At 36.4% G+C, this 15,913-nt stretch overlaps 3 protein-coding genes across 4 annotated transcripts; 2 read left to right on the top strand and 1 right to left on the bottom strand.

Annotated features, from left to right (window-relative positions):
* Window positions 1–1,606: 1,606 nt before the first annotated feature.
* On the top strand, window positions 1,607–2,948 carry LOC113289034. The gene is made up of 4 exons (XM_026538195.1): window positions 1,607–1,838; window positions 1,919–2,013; window positions 2,119–2,364; window positions 2,497–2,948. Exons 1-4 carry the CDS (start codon window positions 1,718–1,720, stop codon window positions 2,671–2,673), a joined length of 639 nt encoding a protein of 212 aa, XP_026393980.1. The 5' UTR covers window positions 1,607–1,717; the 3' UTR covers window positions 2,674–2,948.
* A 5,963-nt stretch (window positions 2,949–8,911) lies between these two features.
* Window positions 8,912–9,644, top strand: LOC113289033 (plastocyanin). The gene has a single exon (XM_026538194.1). It carries the CDS (start codon window positions 9,002–9,004, stop codon window positions 9,497–9,499), a length of 498 nt encoding a protein of 165 aa, XP_026393979.1. The 5' UTR covers window positions 8,912–9,001; the 3' UTR covers window positions 9,500–9,644.
* Window positions 9,645–10,121: 477 nt separating this feature from the next.
* Window positions 10,122–13,429, bottom strand: LOC113289032 (pantothenate kinase 2-like). 2 transcript variants are annotated; one of them, XM_026538192.1, is made up of 10 exons: window positions 13,058–13,429; window positions 12,783–12,983; window positions 12,655–12,701; window positions 12,347–12,463; window positions 11,777–11,896; window positions 11,575–11,669; window positions 11,386–11,482; window positions 11,136–11,264; window positions 10,792–10,904; window positions 10,122–10,696 (listed from the first exon to the last, which is right to left on the bottom strand). In XM_026538192.1, exons 1-10 carry the CDS (start codon window positions 13,149–13,151, stop codon window positions 10,663–10,665), a joined length of 1,047 nt encoding a protein of 348 aa, XP_026393977.1. In that variant the 5' UTR covers window positions 13,152–13,429; the 3' UTR covers window positions 10,122–10,662. The 2 variants fall into 2 exon arrangements, with proteins under 2 accessions (XP_026393977.1, XP_026393976.1); XM_026538191.1 differs by having other exon boundaries at window positions 10,122–10,701; window positions 13,058–13,425.
* Between the last annotated feature and the right edge of the window lie 2,484 nt (window positions 13,430–15,913).

Below are 15,913 nucleotides of genomic sequence, written 5' to 3'. Positions count from 1 at the left end.
GAATTACATCTTAGCTTGATCCAATGTTCGGTTGATACTTATACTTTGGTGTCATTACTACCAGGTACAAAAATACATCTTTGTCTCGTAATATATATATATATATATATATATATATATATATATATATATATATATATATATATATATGTGTGTGTGTGTGTGTGTGTGCGTGTGTGTGTATCCATTTTCACACGCTTCACATGAGTCAGTACATCTAACCCTTAATACCTCGGGGTTCTTTCCATTTTCAATGTTGCTACATTTAGCTTAATTTGAGAAATTTCTTTATCTCAACAGGCCAAGAGAATCTCACTACACATGTCAACTAATTACTTTAGGTTGAATAGATTACTAAAGATAGTTCTCTTGTTGTCATATTTCAACATATACTGGTTCGTTAGTATCATGGATGAACTAGAGAAATGGAAATTACTCATATCATCTTTTGTGAGTTCTTCCACAAAATTTGGAATACATGTGATTTTATTTGCAACGTATCTTTTGAAACTACTGACTCTTTAATACTCAAGCAAGTAGATTACATTCCACGGAACATTCAAATAAATACATTGGAATCGAGTTGGTACAATCAATTGAACAAGAGACACCATTAAACTATAGCTAATATCATATTCAAGAGAACAATCAAAATTCTTAATGATCAAGATCAACAATCATAATCTAAATTGACCGTTTATATGATATGGATTTATCTTAAGACAAAGAAAAATAGAACCAGGCATGTTCTAAAATAACAGAACTAGGCATGTTCTAAAAACAAATAAATAAAACCAATGAATATTCGGTCTTTGGTTACATACCTCACATTTCTGGTTCCCACCGTATATAGGAAAAACCGATACATACTTACTCGCGCACGTCGCAAAACCGGAAAACAGGACAGGACTGGACATGACTAAGTTGCACCAGGTCGGCTGGATCGGAGCGAGTCAGATAGGTCCAACTGAGTTGGATTTGGGTCGGACCGAGTTGCATTTCTTTCACAGACTCACGATAAAACGAACAACTTTCTTTCCACATTCACGAGAAAGCGAACAACCGGGTTTTCTTCCCAGATTTTCCACGGATCTTCTAAATACAGTACGAAAAATAATTTTTGATTACAAACGATTAATCGAAATAATCCCTAACTCCTGATCAATTCAATTTTCGTCGCAGATTTAATATACCCAATGTATATGCCAAAATCAAAAATAGGAAAAAAAGAAGAGAAAAATCCAACTTATCTTATTTGATTTCAGCGTTGATGGAAATCATCCATGTAGAAAAAGAAAAAAATAATCAATCGATCCCATATAGCTCTACGGTACAACTTCGTGCATGATAACGTGTTTTAGGAGAATTATAGATGAAACAAAGAAAGATAAGAGAAAGGAGAAGAATAATCTTATTAGGAGATTAGAGTAGAATACAAAATTTCCTTTATATACAATCCTAGGAATCTAGTTGGACCGCACGTCCATGGACTGCAGGACTGTAACAGAAAAAGATTAAAAGAAGAAGAAGCCCAGATATTTTTTTTAGACCGAGAAACAAGAAGCTGACCAAAAGTCCGAACCAACACAAGTGATATTTTCTGTGAACGAGAGTAATTCCGCGCGTATTCCCGGAAAATAAATTCATTGGAGAAAAATTAAAAAATCCCCCAAAAAGAGTTCCCAAAAAAGACCAGAGGAAAAAATAGTAACACACCATGGAAACCCTAAGTGCTTCTGCAACTGTAGTTTCTTCGTCATCATCTACTCTCTCCATCTTCTCCCCAAAGAAAACCAATTTCTCAACAAGATTTGTCCGATTTCCGGTAGCTTCAAAAGGTATGACTGATCTGTTGATTCTCCACCTCTTTCATTTGCCCCCCTGTTTTTTAACAAATTTTTCTATTTTTCTCGATCAGGTAATGGAAATGAATCCGATCATCAATCGGATTCAACTGGTACCAATAACACTCCTCTTTTCAACGATCGCCTTTCCTTCTCCCCCTTATCGAAGGTGAGAAATGAATTCTTTTTATTCAGTTCTTAATTTGATAATTTTCATTTTATCAAGTTCAGAAATTTAGGTTTTTTAATTATTTTGTTGACGTGGGTGTAATAGGATGCAGCAATGGGTTTGGTTCTAAGTGCTGCGAATTGCCGTGGTTGGAAAACTGGTTCTGGAATGGAAGGTCCACCGGTTCCTGTTGATACTGATTCTGGTAGGATCTCAACATTCCCTTGGTCTCTTTTCACTAAATCACCTCGTCGAAGAATGCGTGTAGCTTTTACTTGTAATATTTGTGGTCAACGTACTACTCGTGCTATCAATCCTCATGCCTACACTGATGGTACAGTCTTTGTTCAGGTAATCACCATTTATGCTGTAATTGTCTTCATCATATATCAATTCTATGTTTGCTCTTCTGTTCCATATTTATTGTGTTGGCGTTGCTCATTGGTTATATAAAATATGCTTGCTTTTGAATGATTGTGGCAGTGTTGTGGATGCAATGTGTTCCATAAGCTTGTAGACAATTTGAACCTGTTTCATGAGATGAAGTGTTATGTGAGTTCGAGTTTCAATCCAAATGGAGGTATGAACTTCAAGTATCTGGATATGGATGGTGGTGACGATGCTGATGGTGCAGATGACGATTTCTTCTCTGGCTTATGAAGTATTGTGATGATACCGGTGTGTACATTTGTAGTCATGTTTTAATATCCATTCAGAACTGCTTTTAGTCATGCTTCAGTGATTGACTGATTGTATATATTACTTAGTCGATCTCATGGTTAATAGTTGTACTGGATTGTTCCACATTTTACTACTTAAGCAAATAACTGTTTTGCTAGATTTCTTTCTGACTCCAGATTCTGGTTGATCTGTATAACCATCTTCAATACTTCTTGTTTTTCCTTTCTGTACATAAGGTTAAAACTTCAGAACTAGAGGGTATGCATTAGCGTTATATGGCCATTTTGTGTATCCTTGCTTGTGTGGAAGTGTGGTAAGGATTTTATGTTGATATGTGTCTTTGCTTGGTGTTTACACTCATATGTGCTTCTGCAATTGAATCAAATAGAAATAGTAATGGGAGAAATAAGTGTTAGGTTTGGCTGTTTTGTGTTCTTTTCATTGAATTAGTACTTTATGTTCTAAGCGGTCTTGAACTTCTGCCCAACTTAGGTATAGTTTCTGATTCAGCAAGATTAGCTAAAAATTGGAGGAGGCTATGCCATTAACGCAGAAATTATGCATAATGACTAGTACATGAATTTCAGGGAAGTTGCCTGAATCAGTGCTGATGGTTTTAGTTGGTTCCATCAAGTTATGTCTGGAAATCTTCCATGGTAACTGTCTTTCAATGTGATTAGAGTTATCCAAAGCATCCGAAAGTGTGTATGTTTAGAAAGACCGTCCGGAAGTAAGATGTATTTTCTTGAAATTAGAATGGTCGGGCGTTTTGGTTTTGCCCGTCTGACTTATTCATCCTAGTTATTTCCATCAGTGTAGAGTGTTTTGTCAGGATTCCTTCTTGACGGGAGCATATCTTTGAATTTTCTGTTAGCAGCAAAATCTGCATTTTTCCAGCAAGCACATCCTCGTCATTGTTCCTTTAGTTTCATTAGGTTTTAGGTCCCAATTTATCTGCTGTTTTTATATTTGGATGTTATGGTTCTTATTCACTTTCTGCACCCTTTTTGTTTAAATCGCAGAATATAGTTTACCAGGCCATTTTGGCATTCCTCTGTTAACGTAATGCAATACTGAACTGCCAAGAACAGATTCATGACAATATTTGTCTGCTTTATCTCTTACTTTGATAAATTTTAGTGAGACTCTAGGAGTGCACGTTTCCAACATTGTGTGTGTATTACTTGTGGACGCGGGACTGGAAATGCTGGAACTTGAAGCCTCTTTTTATCTGTGTGAATGTTAACTTCTAACCTTTTAATGTGCAAGTGTGAGATTGGATTTAGTTGTACAACTAAGTTTCGGTTACATTTTAGTTGTAGTATTCTGCTGGTAGTGGTAGTTATAGTTTGAAGCACGGACACACCAGTATTGGTGCTGTGTCCGCGTCTGACGTGCGTCGGACACATGACACGTGTGGAACACCGACACGACGCATGTGCAAAAATATATACTCCAGAAGATTTTGAGTTTTGGAGGTTCTTGTGTCCGTGTCGTCCCGTTTCCGTGTCAGTGCTTCCCACTGCCAATAATAGTTCCTCCGAGGTGCACTTTTAAACTCATTGCATCGTAAGTGATTATGGCTAGATTCTAGGCAAAAGGCTCAAAGCAACATCTTCAACCACGAATGACCTGGTAATTTCCCATTCAATTTCTTTCTTGCACTATCAAATTTTGGTCTCTTTCAAATTATTTCCTTTTTTCTCCCTAGTATCTCATCTAAGTTAGAGTAGCAGTATTGCAAGAATTAATAGGAAAATGAAAGTGCTTTCTTGGAATGTTCAAGGTTTAGTCTCTAAGGAAACTAGAGATTATCTTGGGGATATCATACAAAAACATAATCCAGATATTGTTTTTCTAATTTTTACAAAAATATCAGAAGCCAGAGCTAAGGTCTTGACTCAACAGTTTTGTTATCCTAAATCTTTATTTGTTAGTTCAATTGGACTTTCTGGAGGTCTAGTATTACTATGGAAAGAGGGGTTTCCATGTGATATTGCTTGTAGCAAGGACAATATGATTCACTTGCTTGTTTCTACTAATGCCTCAAAACAGGAATGCCTTCTTTCATGTGTTTATGGTTCAACACATTATGAGTTGAAACAAAAACAGTGGGAATTTCTAAAATATCTCAGTGAAAATATGTTTCAACTATGGATTGTCATAGGTGATTTTAATGTTCACCTGAATTATCAGGAGGCTTCAACAAGTAGAAACTCACTAGATAACTGGGTTTGTAGTGTAATCAATAGCATGGGTTTGATGGATATGGGATTCATAGGATCCAAGCATACCTGGTCAAACAGAATAAATGGGAAAGGTTATAAAAAAGTTAGGATAAACATGGCCCTTCAAAATTCCCAATGGGTCACTGACTATCCTTATTCAAAAATCCTGCATCTTCCTTTCTTAGATTCAAACCATTGCCCTCTTCTCCTTATTAATGAAACTAGTATTATTCAGCCTAAAAATGCTTGGAAGTTTTACAGATGCTGGCTATCCGACTCTTCTTGTTCAGAATTAATTGCAGATACTTGGAATGCTCCACATACTAATGCAGAAATTAATTCTAAGTTGGCCAAAGTAAGAAGGAGTTTATCAAAATGGAATCGGCAACATTTTGGTAGAATTAATATTCAAGTCCAACAACTGCATCAATATATTTCTCAGTTACAAGCTTTGCCTTATAGTGACAATGTTTCTAAGGAAATTAGTCTTATTATATAAAAGCTTGATTATTGGAAAAAAATTGAAGCTGATTTCTGGCACCAAAGATCTGGAGACCATTGGATTAAATAAGTAGATAACAATACAACCTACTTTCATACTAAAGCAAATAGGAGAAGAGCAAGAAATCACATTTCGGCCTTAAAAGATTCTAATGGTCAATGGTATCATACGCATGAAGATCTTGAAAACCTTCTTACCTCTCATTTTGCTACTATTACTACTACCACTAACCCAGTTTTCAAGACTGATTCCTTTGATATAATCCATCCAATTATTACAGAGGAGGAAAATCATGTCTTGACTTCCATTCCTTCAGAAGAGGAAATATATAGTGTGCTGAATACTATTCCTAGCTGGAATGCACCGGATCCGGATGGCTTTCCGGCGGGTTTTTACCAAACACAATGGTCAATTGTGGGTTTTGATGTAGTTAATTTAGTTCAGACCTTATTTCAAAATAAGCAACTTCCAGCTCATATTAACCAAACCACCACCTGTCTAATCCCAAAAACTCATCATCCCTCAACTCCTGGAGACTACAGACCCATTTGACTTTGCAATATCATTTATAAAATTATTTCCAAGCTCCTTGTAACTAGTATGAAACCACTTATGGAGAAAATCATCTCACCCACACAAGCAGCATATGTACCAAACATGTATATAAATGATAATATTGTTGTGGATCATGAGCTGATTCACTCTATGAAGAAATCTAAGAAGAAACAAGGGCTTGTGGCTCTTAAGTTAGATATGTCGAAAGCCTTCGACAGGGTAGAATTGTCTTTTATTGATAGGATGTTATCTTCTTTGGGCTTCTGTGAGGATTAGGGAATCATGATTCAGCAATGTGTTTCGACAACCTCAGTTTCTGTTCGTCTTAATGGAAGTATGTGTAAACCGTACATCCTTCTCGTGGAACTAGGAAGGGAGATCCCTTATCTCCATACCTATTCATCATTTCAATGGAATACCTCACTAGGTCTTTAATACATGCTGAAACTCTGGGTGAACTGAAAGGTATTCAAGTCGTTAAAGATTCGATAACTATCAATCATCTACTATTTGCAGATGATTATATGTTATTCTTTCAAGCTGATAAAGAGGGTCTTAATAAAGTAAAAGACATTTTATGCAACTTCAGTGAGGTGTCTGGAGAAATGATTAACTTCAATAAATCCTCGGCTTTCATTACGGGTGACATATCAACAGATCAGAAGGATTTTATCCAAAATGAGTTGGGAGTTAAACATCTTAGTTCTTCTGATAAATATTTGAGTCTTCCAATACTATTAGGTAAGTCCAAAACAAGTTCTTTTTCCAGTATTAAAGATTCTTATGAAAATAGGTTACAAGGTTGGTGTCCGAAAACTCTGAATCAAGCAGCTAGAACAACTCTGGTTAAATCCGTTCTCAACTCGATACCAGCACATTACATGAGTAATTTTAAGCTTCCAAAAAATGTTATTACTAAATAGATTTAATCCAGAGAAAGTTTTGGTGGGGTCGCACAAAGAACAAAGGTTACAGTCCCATTTCATGGAGCTCACTTTGTTGTCCTAAAGGATAGGGAGGTCTAGCATTCAGAAATTTAGAGTTGTATAATAATGCTCTTATCACCAAATTAGCATGGAGAATGTGCACGGAGGAGGACAAGCCACGGACTCAGTTAATGAGGGTTAAATATGCTCCCTACTGTCACTTTCTTCATTTACAGAAAACACATAAAAATTCTTCTTGTATTTGGAAGGATTTAGAGATTGGTCTAAATTATGTTAGACAATTTCATAGGTGGGATGTCAGATGCGGAACAAAAGTCTTAGTCTGGTATGATAAGTGGGTTAGAGTCTTAGAGGCTTAAATACTCCACCAGTTCCTAAGGACAACTACTCAGATTCAGTAAGAATTGTTCATGTTTCTGATGTTATGCTCCAGAACCCAAAAAGATGGAATTCGGAATTGATTCGAAATGTCTTTCCAACAGAAACAGCTAACCTCATTCTAAATATGAATTTAGTGCAGTTTGGAACTGACAAGCTGATTTGGGAACCAAGTAGGTCAGGAGAATTCACAGTCAAATCAACTTATAAAGAGCTCGTAAGACAATCTGAAGTCTCTACAACAACTAGAAACAATAACATACCTAACACAGTCTGGAAACAAATGTGGAAAATGAATGTTCCACATAAAGTGAAGATCTTTATTTGGAAATGCATTAAGGATATAGTTCCTACTAAGGTGAAACTACATAAATATAAAAATGATATTCTCCCAAGTTGTTCTAGATGCATGAAGGCTGATGAATCTTTAAATCATCTCCTTATTGATTGTGATTATTCTAGATCCGTCTGGTTAGGTATGCATGTCAATATGTCATCCTTACCATCACAACACATTCAATCTAGAGACTAGATACTATCTTGGTTCCAATCCCACAACACTGAAAATACACATGATTCATCTAAATTGACCTCATTGGCTATGATCACAACTTGGTTCTTGTGGAAAAATAGATGTCTGAAAGAATTTGAGAATAAAGATCAAAATCTTAGTTCAACAATATTTTCTGTTAAAAACATGTTGAGATTTTGTGGTGAACAGCATAACCACACTTCACTCAGAGTTTAACTCACTGGTCTATGCCTGGTCCTGATGAACTGAAACTGAATATTGATGCTTCTTTTGATCATGAAACTTCTTATGTTGGAATGGGCTTAATTCTTCGTAATTCTACAGTATTCTGTGAAGGTATCAGAGCATGCAGAATGCCTTGCATTTGAGGAAGCTATCCACTGGGCATCAGAAATGGGACTGCAAAAAGTAACTTTTGAAGGCGACTGTTTAAATATCGTAAACTCGGTAAAATATGCCAAATCTTCAATTCACTGGATAAATGAAGGTCTTGTAAATGAAATAAGGCATCTTCTATCTAACTTTTCTTGCTCCAAAATTAATTATATTAAAAGACAGGCAAACAATTTTACGCATGTAATTGCGAACAAAGCTAGAACTGGTAGACACTCTTTCGAATATCACTGTAACATCCCTGATACCTTTACGGAGGAAATCAGCAAAGATCAATGTCTACCGATATAAGTCAAATGTAATTTCCCTTATTAATATATGCTTGGTTTGCATAAAAAAAAAGATTCTAGTGAATCCGCCTATGCAAAAAGAAAAAAGGAACCTCATATAATCCACTTCTTGATTCTAAAGTACTTCTTTTTGGATATCCACATATTCTATCGATTATCAAAATATCTCAAGTTTCGTATTTGTTTTGTTGGCTGTACGAGCATTATATCCGGTGATTATCAAAAAATCTTAACCAGTCATTAACCTCATCCATGACATGTCATCAGAAATCCTGTATCCAACCAATGAAATCGAAGGAAACTAGATAAACCCATCCATCATATCAGCCAATCAATTTGTAAATATCTCAGTCACTCATCCTCTCACCCATTACAATTCCCATCCCTTCCTTTTCTTTATAATCCTATATTTCTCTCTTTGCATCTTTCGAGTTCAACAAAAGATAACATCTACACTTTCCAACAAAACTCTTACACTAAAAATGGCCACCATGACCTCTGCCGCAGTTTCAGTCCCCTCATTTACAGGTTTGAAAGCTGGTGCCAGCACCAGAGTAGCCGCCGTCAAGGTGTCCGTCGCTCCTGCTCCCATGGCCGGTATCAGGGCATCATTCAAAGAGGTTGGAATCGCTGTTGCTGCAACTGCTGCAAGCGCATTGCTCGCAAGCAACGCTTTGGCAGTCGATATCTTGCTCGGAAGTGACGATGGTGGTTTGGCATTTGTTCCCAACAACTTCTCCGTCGCTGCTGGTGAGAAGATAACCTTCAAGAACAACGCCGGTTTCCCTCACAACATCGTATTCGACGAGGATGAAATTCCTGCTGGAGTTGATGCTTCCAAAATCTCCATGAGTGATGAAGATCTTTTGAACGCACCTGGAGAAACATACAGCGTAACCTTGAGCGAGAAAGGTACTTACAGTTTCTACTGCTCACCTCACCAAGGTGCTGGCATGGTTGGAAAAGTAACCGTCAACTAAATAATATGAAAAAACTTTTGTATGGATTGTTTCAGTGATTTTTTTTTCTCTTATCATGTTTCTGTACCTAGATTGTGAGTGTAAAATCATGTAAGAGATGAAGTAATGCAATTACGTTATGAAATACATCAGTCTTGCAAGATCATTTTCTGTATTCCGAAAACAAGAACACAACGTTATAGATCAGGTGAACCATAGATGTCAGGTTTTCACCTGAAATGTATAACCTTTCCGGTAGTATTTTGGTGTCCACTCCACTTTAGGAGGCTGCTTTCTCAGTCTAGACCTCTATCACTAGAATCTTCAGCTCAGAGAATTGTAGGCAAGCAATTGTAAGTTGAACCACCAGAACTAGATTTGGATGCACTGGAAGGAGGGACTAGAACTTCCTTGCCATGAGACAAAAAAAGGTACAGAGAACAACTCATTTCTGAGAGATGCAACATACAGCCCTTGCAGCATTCACAAGAGCACAGAGCAAACTGGAAATATGAAATTTTATGATCATTACCATGCGACCCATTGGTCTTCCCCTGGAGGTTAAGGAACTCGCCCATGTAGGCCAGCTATCACTGGTTCCAACTGCCCTGTTAGTATTAACAAGACGAAGGTTTTATCAACAAACAAAAAACAGAAGGAACTTGATTTATCTTCCCTTTTTCTTATTCGATTTCCATTGTACATACATCAGCAAATTACATGAAACAAATACAAAGATTGTACAAGTTACATGTTTACAACAATCACAGATAAAGTCTTTCGTGTTTATTCCAGAAAGTGAGTGAGCCACTGGTTACAGTAGCTGGCCTGTCATGCATCTCTATGTGTAACTTAAGTAACATAAACTGCAAATTATTGTTATACACGCAAAAAGATAAATCAATCTCTGCCATAAATCTTACGATAAAACGGCAGATTCCATGACAAACTGAGGAACTCTGTGGTCTTAGTCTCTAAATTCCGAAGTGTTTCATGGCATGAAAATGTGCTCTTTAACGTAGTTTCCACATTTTGTGATTCATCCATAATAAGAAGGCCATGCTTATTCTCACAGCTCATATGTGCTCTTTAAGGTAGTTTCCACATTTTGTGATTCATCCTTAATAAGAAGGCCATGCTTATTCTCATAGCTCATGAGCGCACCTAATGCTCCTACAAATCCTTCATGCCGTAAAAACATTGCTTTCGCTGCACCATCTGTTCTGAACAACAAGGAATATGCATTGAAGATTAGTATATATGTTATGACAAAGAAACTGAACTGTAGTAGGCCACACATACTAGCTACTTACTGGTAATGAACTGAAGATGACAGGGTCTCCAAGGCACATGTATTGTCCTTTATAAAAGATCCCCCAAAAAAGATCCTCTTGATTTCATATATACGGGCATTCAAGGAGGCAATCTATCACATTAATATAATACATATGAGCCAATAAATATTCAAATCTGTAACGTATTTCAGTACTGAAATTGAATCAGCTATGCGAAACTAGATCACTTTGAAGACTAGGTACTTTTAAACTTTTATAAGCGTTGTTAAGTTATATGAATTGCTTAAGAATGGTTGTGAAGCCTTCCCTTACTTATTGAGAAAATATTTTGATGAAATAATTGACTGAGTACTGCAATTTACCTGCCCAATGTTTTGCGAAATCATCTCCAACAGAGACAAAGATATATCTTCAGCCTTGCAATCTTCAAGTGTTCTATTTTCAGATATTGCCTTTCCAAAACTTCCGATATTCATATCAGGCGGTGCATTCTGTTGCCAACCAAGTAAATATACCGCCTTAATTACTAGACAATTCTATACTATTTTCAGTTATTAAATCATTTATATATATATACACACACCATGACACCACGATAAGATAGTTAATTACCTTCTCAACATATTTCTGATCACCAAAGGTGTCTTCAACAAACAAATCTATTCTTTTAAGGTTTCCGTATTTACTCATGTCTACGATTTCATTAAAGCTGGAAGAAAAAACAATGGCAGATTTAAGTCCAAAACTTATTTAACTTTTCAATCATTGCAGTAATTAGATAAAATTTAGTTAAAGGGCAACCTCTTGCATTTTGTCAACAACCTCCCGAGCCCCCAACAAGCAATTCCACCGATACGAGATCCATCAACTGCTTCAGAAGTGCCATCTCCTGTGACCTAAGTCGGTCATAAGACGGGATGGGTACCCGATACGTATTAGATATACGTAATGTCATTTGGATAAAAGAAATCGTAATGGTAAAGCAATAGTTGGTAAAACGAACCTTGTGTATGCTAACACCAGAACCAATATTCACAAGAAGATAAGGGAACAAATCATTCTCGTCAATATCAACACTTTGTTTTTCGCCCTCTATGAAGGTAAACGCTTCGTTTTGGAATACCTATTTCACCAAGTCAGTTTTGCAGTCAGAAGTATATTCAAAGCAACAATTGAAATTTCTTTTAGTTACGGAAATGAATACTCGGCTAGACTAAAATTTATGAAATTCGATGCAAATGTTGTACTAGAAAACTTTATGAATGTTTTTCATTATGACGTTAACAGCTGCAGAAACATGTTAAAATTTACTTGTTTATACACTTACTAGAGCCACATCTGCAAACCAGTTGCTAATTGGGAAATTAGAGAACGAAAAGATGAGATTGTGTTAGTACGTACTGAAGGAGGAAAACAAAGTGATTTGGTGAACAGAAGATGAGGCAACCAAAATGCTTTTTTTTGGTGAAAATATAATACAGAAAACAGAAAACACAAGAACTAAATCGAAATTCCATTCTATGCATCATACTAAGCAATGACAGAAGAGCTTTCGGAAATGTATAGACTCCACCTTAAGCAAGAAGTTTGCTCCAACTGCTAAACAATCCATCTCATCTTCTTTTTCAACTGTGACACCAATCTTTTCCAGAAACAAATCCGCAAACTTGTGTGCTCCAGACCCAGTGACCTACTTACCAAGAAAAACATGTTTATTTCGAAAATTTGATACCCGAACAAAGTGCAGAAAATCAACAATTGTTTGGTTATTTACTTGAAATAAAAATAGCTCAGAAAATTACCGTTTGGTTATTTACTTGAAATAAAAAATAGCTCAAAAAATTACCGTATGATTATCACATAATGGCATAATATATGTACCTTAACTTTTGCAGCAATTCCTTGTTGTTTGTTTTCTGCATTAGTTCCTGTTAACACAGAAAACTCCCTCATTATTTATTAATACATGGCTTCTTAGTGTTTAATGGAATGAACAAGTTTGTACTGACCAACTTGGGAATGAAGCTGCTTGAATTTGATAAAATCCAAACATTGATTGATTTCCCTAGTCTCGAACTTAACGAAATGAAGCCATCCCCCATGAACAGGATGAGTTGTATTTTCCAAAGCCTTTATCAATTTAGCATTATCTTCTTCTTCTGCCGGTGATTGCTCACGTCTCGAGAAATACACGAGCTTGATTAGTGATCCTGATCAGAAGATATATATGTTACACTTACATACCTAGTAAAAGTAGACCATAATTTTGTGATAGAGAGCTTACCTCCAATGTCAAGAGCCAAATATGGCACATCCTCTTGAATTCTTCTTCTTTCAGAGTATTCGTCAGGAACATGGTGGTTGAGTATTTCAGCCATTGTATCTGTTTTCTTAGATTGAGTCTCGATTTTGTTAGGTCAAGAAACTAGCTAGAAATTTAAAATAAATAAAATTGAAACATGAAATTTGTCATATCTTGATTACAAAACAGATAGGGTGATGGCAGCCAAGTACTATATAGCTACTAGAAAGGAGAAGATGAAGACTCTTGTTTATATCTGAGAATGGTTTTGTTGATCTGAGCAAAGAGACGGAGTGAGTAAATTTGAATATTATTATTTATTAAATTTAAAGTGAACTAATATAGAAAAAATAAAGAGTCCTAATGGATTCTTATTCCTCGGTAAAAGGGAGAGCATGTGTGTTAATGTGTGGACTGTAGAGTATGGAATAACATTCAAAAGCAGGTGCGAAATTATTTTCATGTTTTGGTGGAAAATGATGACACATGGAAAGGCGTGTAGGTCATAGTCCAACTGAGAAAAAGGGCACAGAGAATAACCCATTTCCGAGAGACGCATCATCCAGCCCTAGGCAGCGTTCACAAGAGCACAGAGCAACTGGTTCCAAGCCCTGTTAGTATTAACAAGATTTTATCAATAAACAAAAAACTAAAGGAGCCTTTTCTTACATGAAACAAATAAAAAATGAACCCTCATTTTGGGCATACCTAAATCTTCCTAGGCATACAAAGTAATAGTCCTAACTTGGGTGACCTTATAAGGGGTATCCTATGATAGTTCAATTACTTATATATCCTTAAATTTTTTAAATTACTAATCCATCCCTAATCCTAATACAAAAACCTAAAATCAATAATCACAAAAATCAGTTTCATTCGCCTTCTCCTTCCTCTCCACAGCAGCAGGCGAACTTCTTCTCCATCATTTTTTTTTCATCGATTCATTGCCAAAATTTGATCGTCAATTCGTTAAAAGTTAATCGACGATTAAACTCATCTATATAATGGGTCGTCGTAAGAACGTAACTCGTTCTAATCGATCAATTGAACAACCTATTGAAGAACAAGAAGACTTAGAGAGTGAAGAAGAAAATGAAAATTAACCACAAATCAACCCCGAAGAAGAGATTGAAGAAGAACCAACTCCTGAAATAAGAATAAGAAGGTTAGTTCTACAAACCCATCTCGTATTTGATGTTTTTGATTGCTTTAATATGTTTAATTCGTCAAAAAAATGTTTGTGCGGCGGTTACAGGGTTTGGTTCGGCGTAAAACTAATTTGAGATGTGCGCCGAGCTGTTCTTAAAACTGAACCCATATGAACGGCTCGGCTTAAAATGCATATTAGTTTTGAGCCGAACTTAATGACACAGAGTCTTATTTTTAGGATCGGCTTATTCGAGGGTGTTAAATTTGAGCCGAATTTATGTTGTGTGAATTCTATAAATTTTGCCTGTCTATAGGATCGGCTTATATGGTAGTATTAGTTTTGCGCCGAATAAATGGTTTTTGAATTTCAGAAATTTTGCATGTGTTTAGGATCGGCTTATATGATAGTATTAGTTTTGCGCCGATTAATGTTGTTTGAATTTCATGAATTCTGCATATGTAGGATCGGCTTATTTGCATGACACCAATTTCCGCCGAATATATGTTTCAATCATAACTCTAGATTCGGCTTATTCTATAGTATTAGGATTGAGCCGAATATCATTGTTAAAATTCATAAATTTTATAAGTGTAAAGGATCGGCTTATGTATATGATATCATGTTGCGCCGAATACATGTTTTAATTCATAATTATAGGTTCGGCTAATTCGATAGTTTTGGTTGTGAGCCGAATATGTAGAATCGGCTTATAAGTCTTTGGTACTTATGCGCCAAACCACTCTCTGTGTAAGGTAAGCAAAATGTTAAGACATAGTTCGGCGTATATCTGCTATTTCGGATAAGCCGAACATTCTTATTTTCTTACAAGTATTTTGCATTCCAAATCCTTTTGTTGTTCGAATTAGTCTTATAACTTTCATACTTGTGTCAGGACCAATGCAGCTACAAAGAGGAAGAAGATGGAGGTAACATCTTCTACTTCTAAAACTCCCGATCCTAGAGGAGGAGGTAATAAAAAATTGGGAGTGGGAGGTAGAGGAGGCATTTTAGAAGAAGAAGCTGAACAAGTAAGAATTGAAAGACAAGAAGAATGAATAGCTGAAGATGAAGAAGTTGATGATAATCAAGAAGTTCATCAAGAAACACAACCCCAAGGAAAACCCAAGAAAGACAAGAAAGGTAAGAAGGTGGCAGAACCCGAGAAAGAGAAGGACGATTCTGATCGACGGATCACTGGTTTACACATTCCTGATGAAGATGACATAATTACACCTCGATCAGATGGTTTGCCTCATGGTATTCCGGAAGATGGAGGAAATGTGTTGATTGGTTATGTCGAATCTTGGGCGAAGAGAATTTATGAGACTCCTGATCACAACCATGCAGTCCGAGTATTGAGACACTAGAGGGCAGCGGAATGGAAACTTTCAGAAGAGGTTCCTGAGGTGATTTCTTACGTACAAGCCATTGCTTTATGGCATGCCATCAATTATGGACATAAGGAATATGATAGTGTGTCGACCTCTGCCTTTACCGAGTGCTTTTGTCCAGAAACTTACACATTTCAATTACCTTTTGGAGAGATGGCAATCACTCCTGATGAGGCTATAAAGATTACAGGCCTTAAAGCAAGGGGTAGAAGTGTGGATGCTGATTTTTATGACATGAATTGGGATGAGCTCTATAATTTGTTCGAGGAAAGTCTTGGTTGGGATTCAAACAAAACT

Source organism: Papaver somniferum, chromosome 6 (assembly GCF_003573695.1).
Source record: "Papaver somniferum cultivar HN1 chromosome 6, ASM357369v1, whole genome shotgun sequence".
NCBI lineage: Eukaryota > Viridiplantae > Streptophyta > Magnoliopsida > Ranunculales > Papaveraceae > Papaver > Papaver somniferum.
This window is presented reverse-complemented; position numbering and strand designations above follow the sequence as displayed.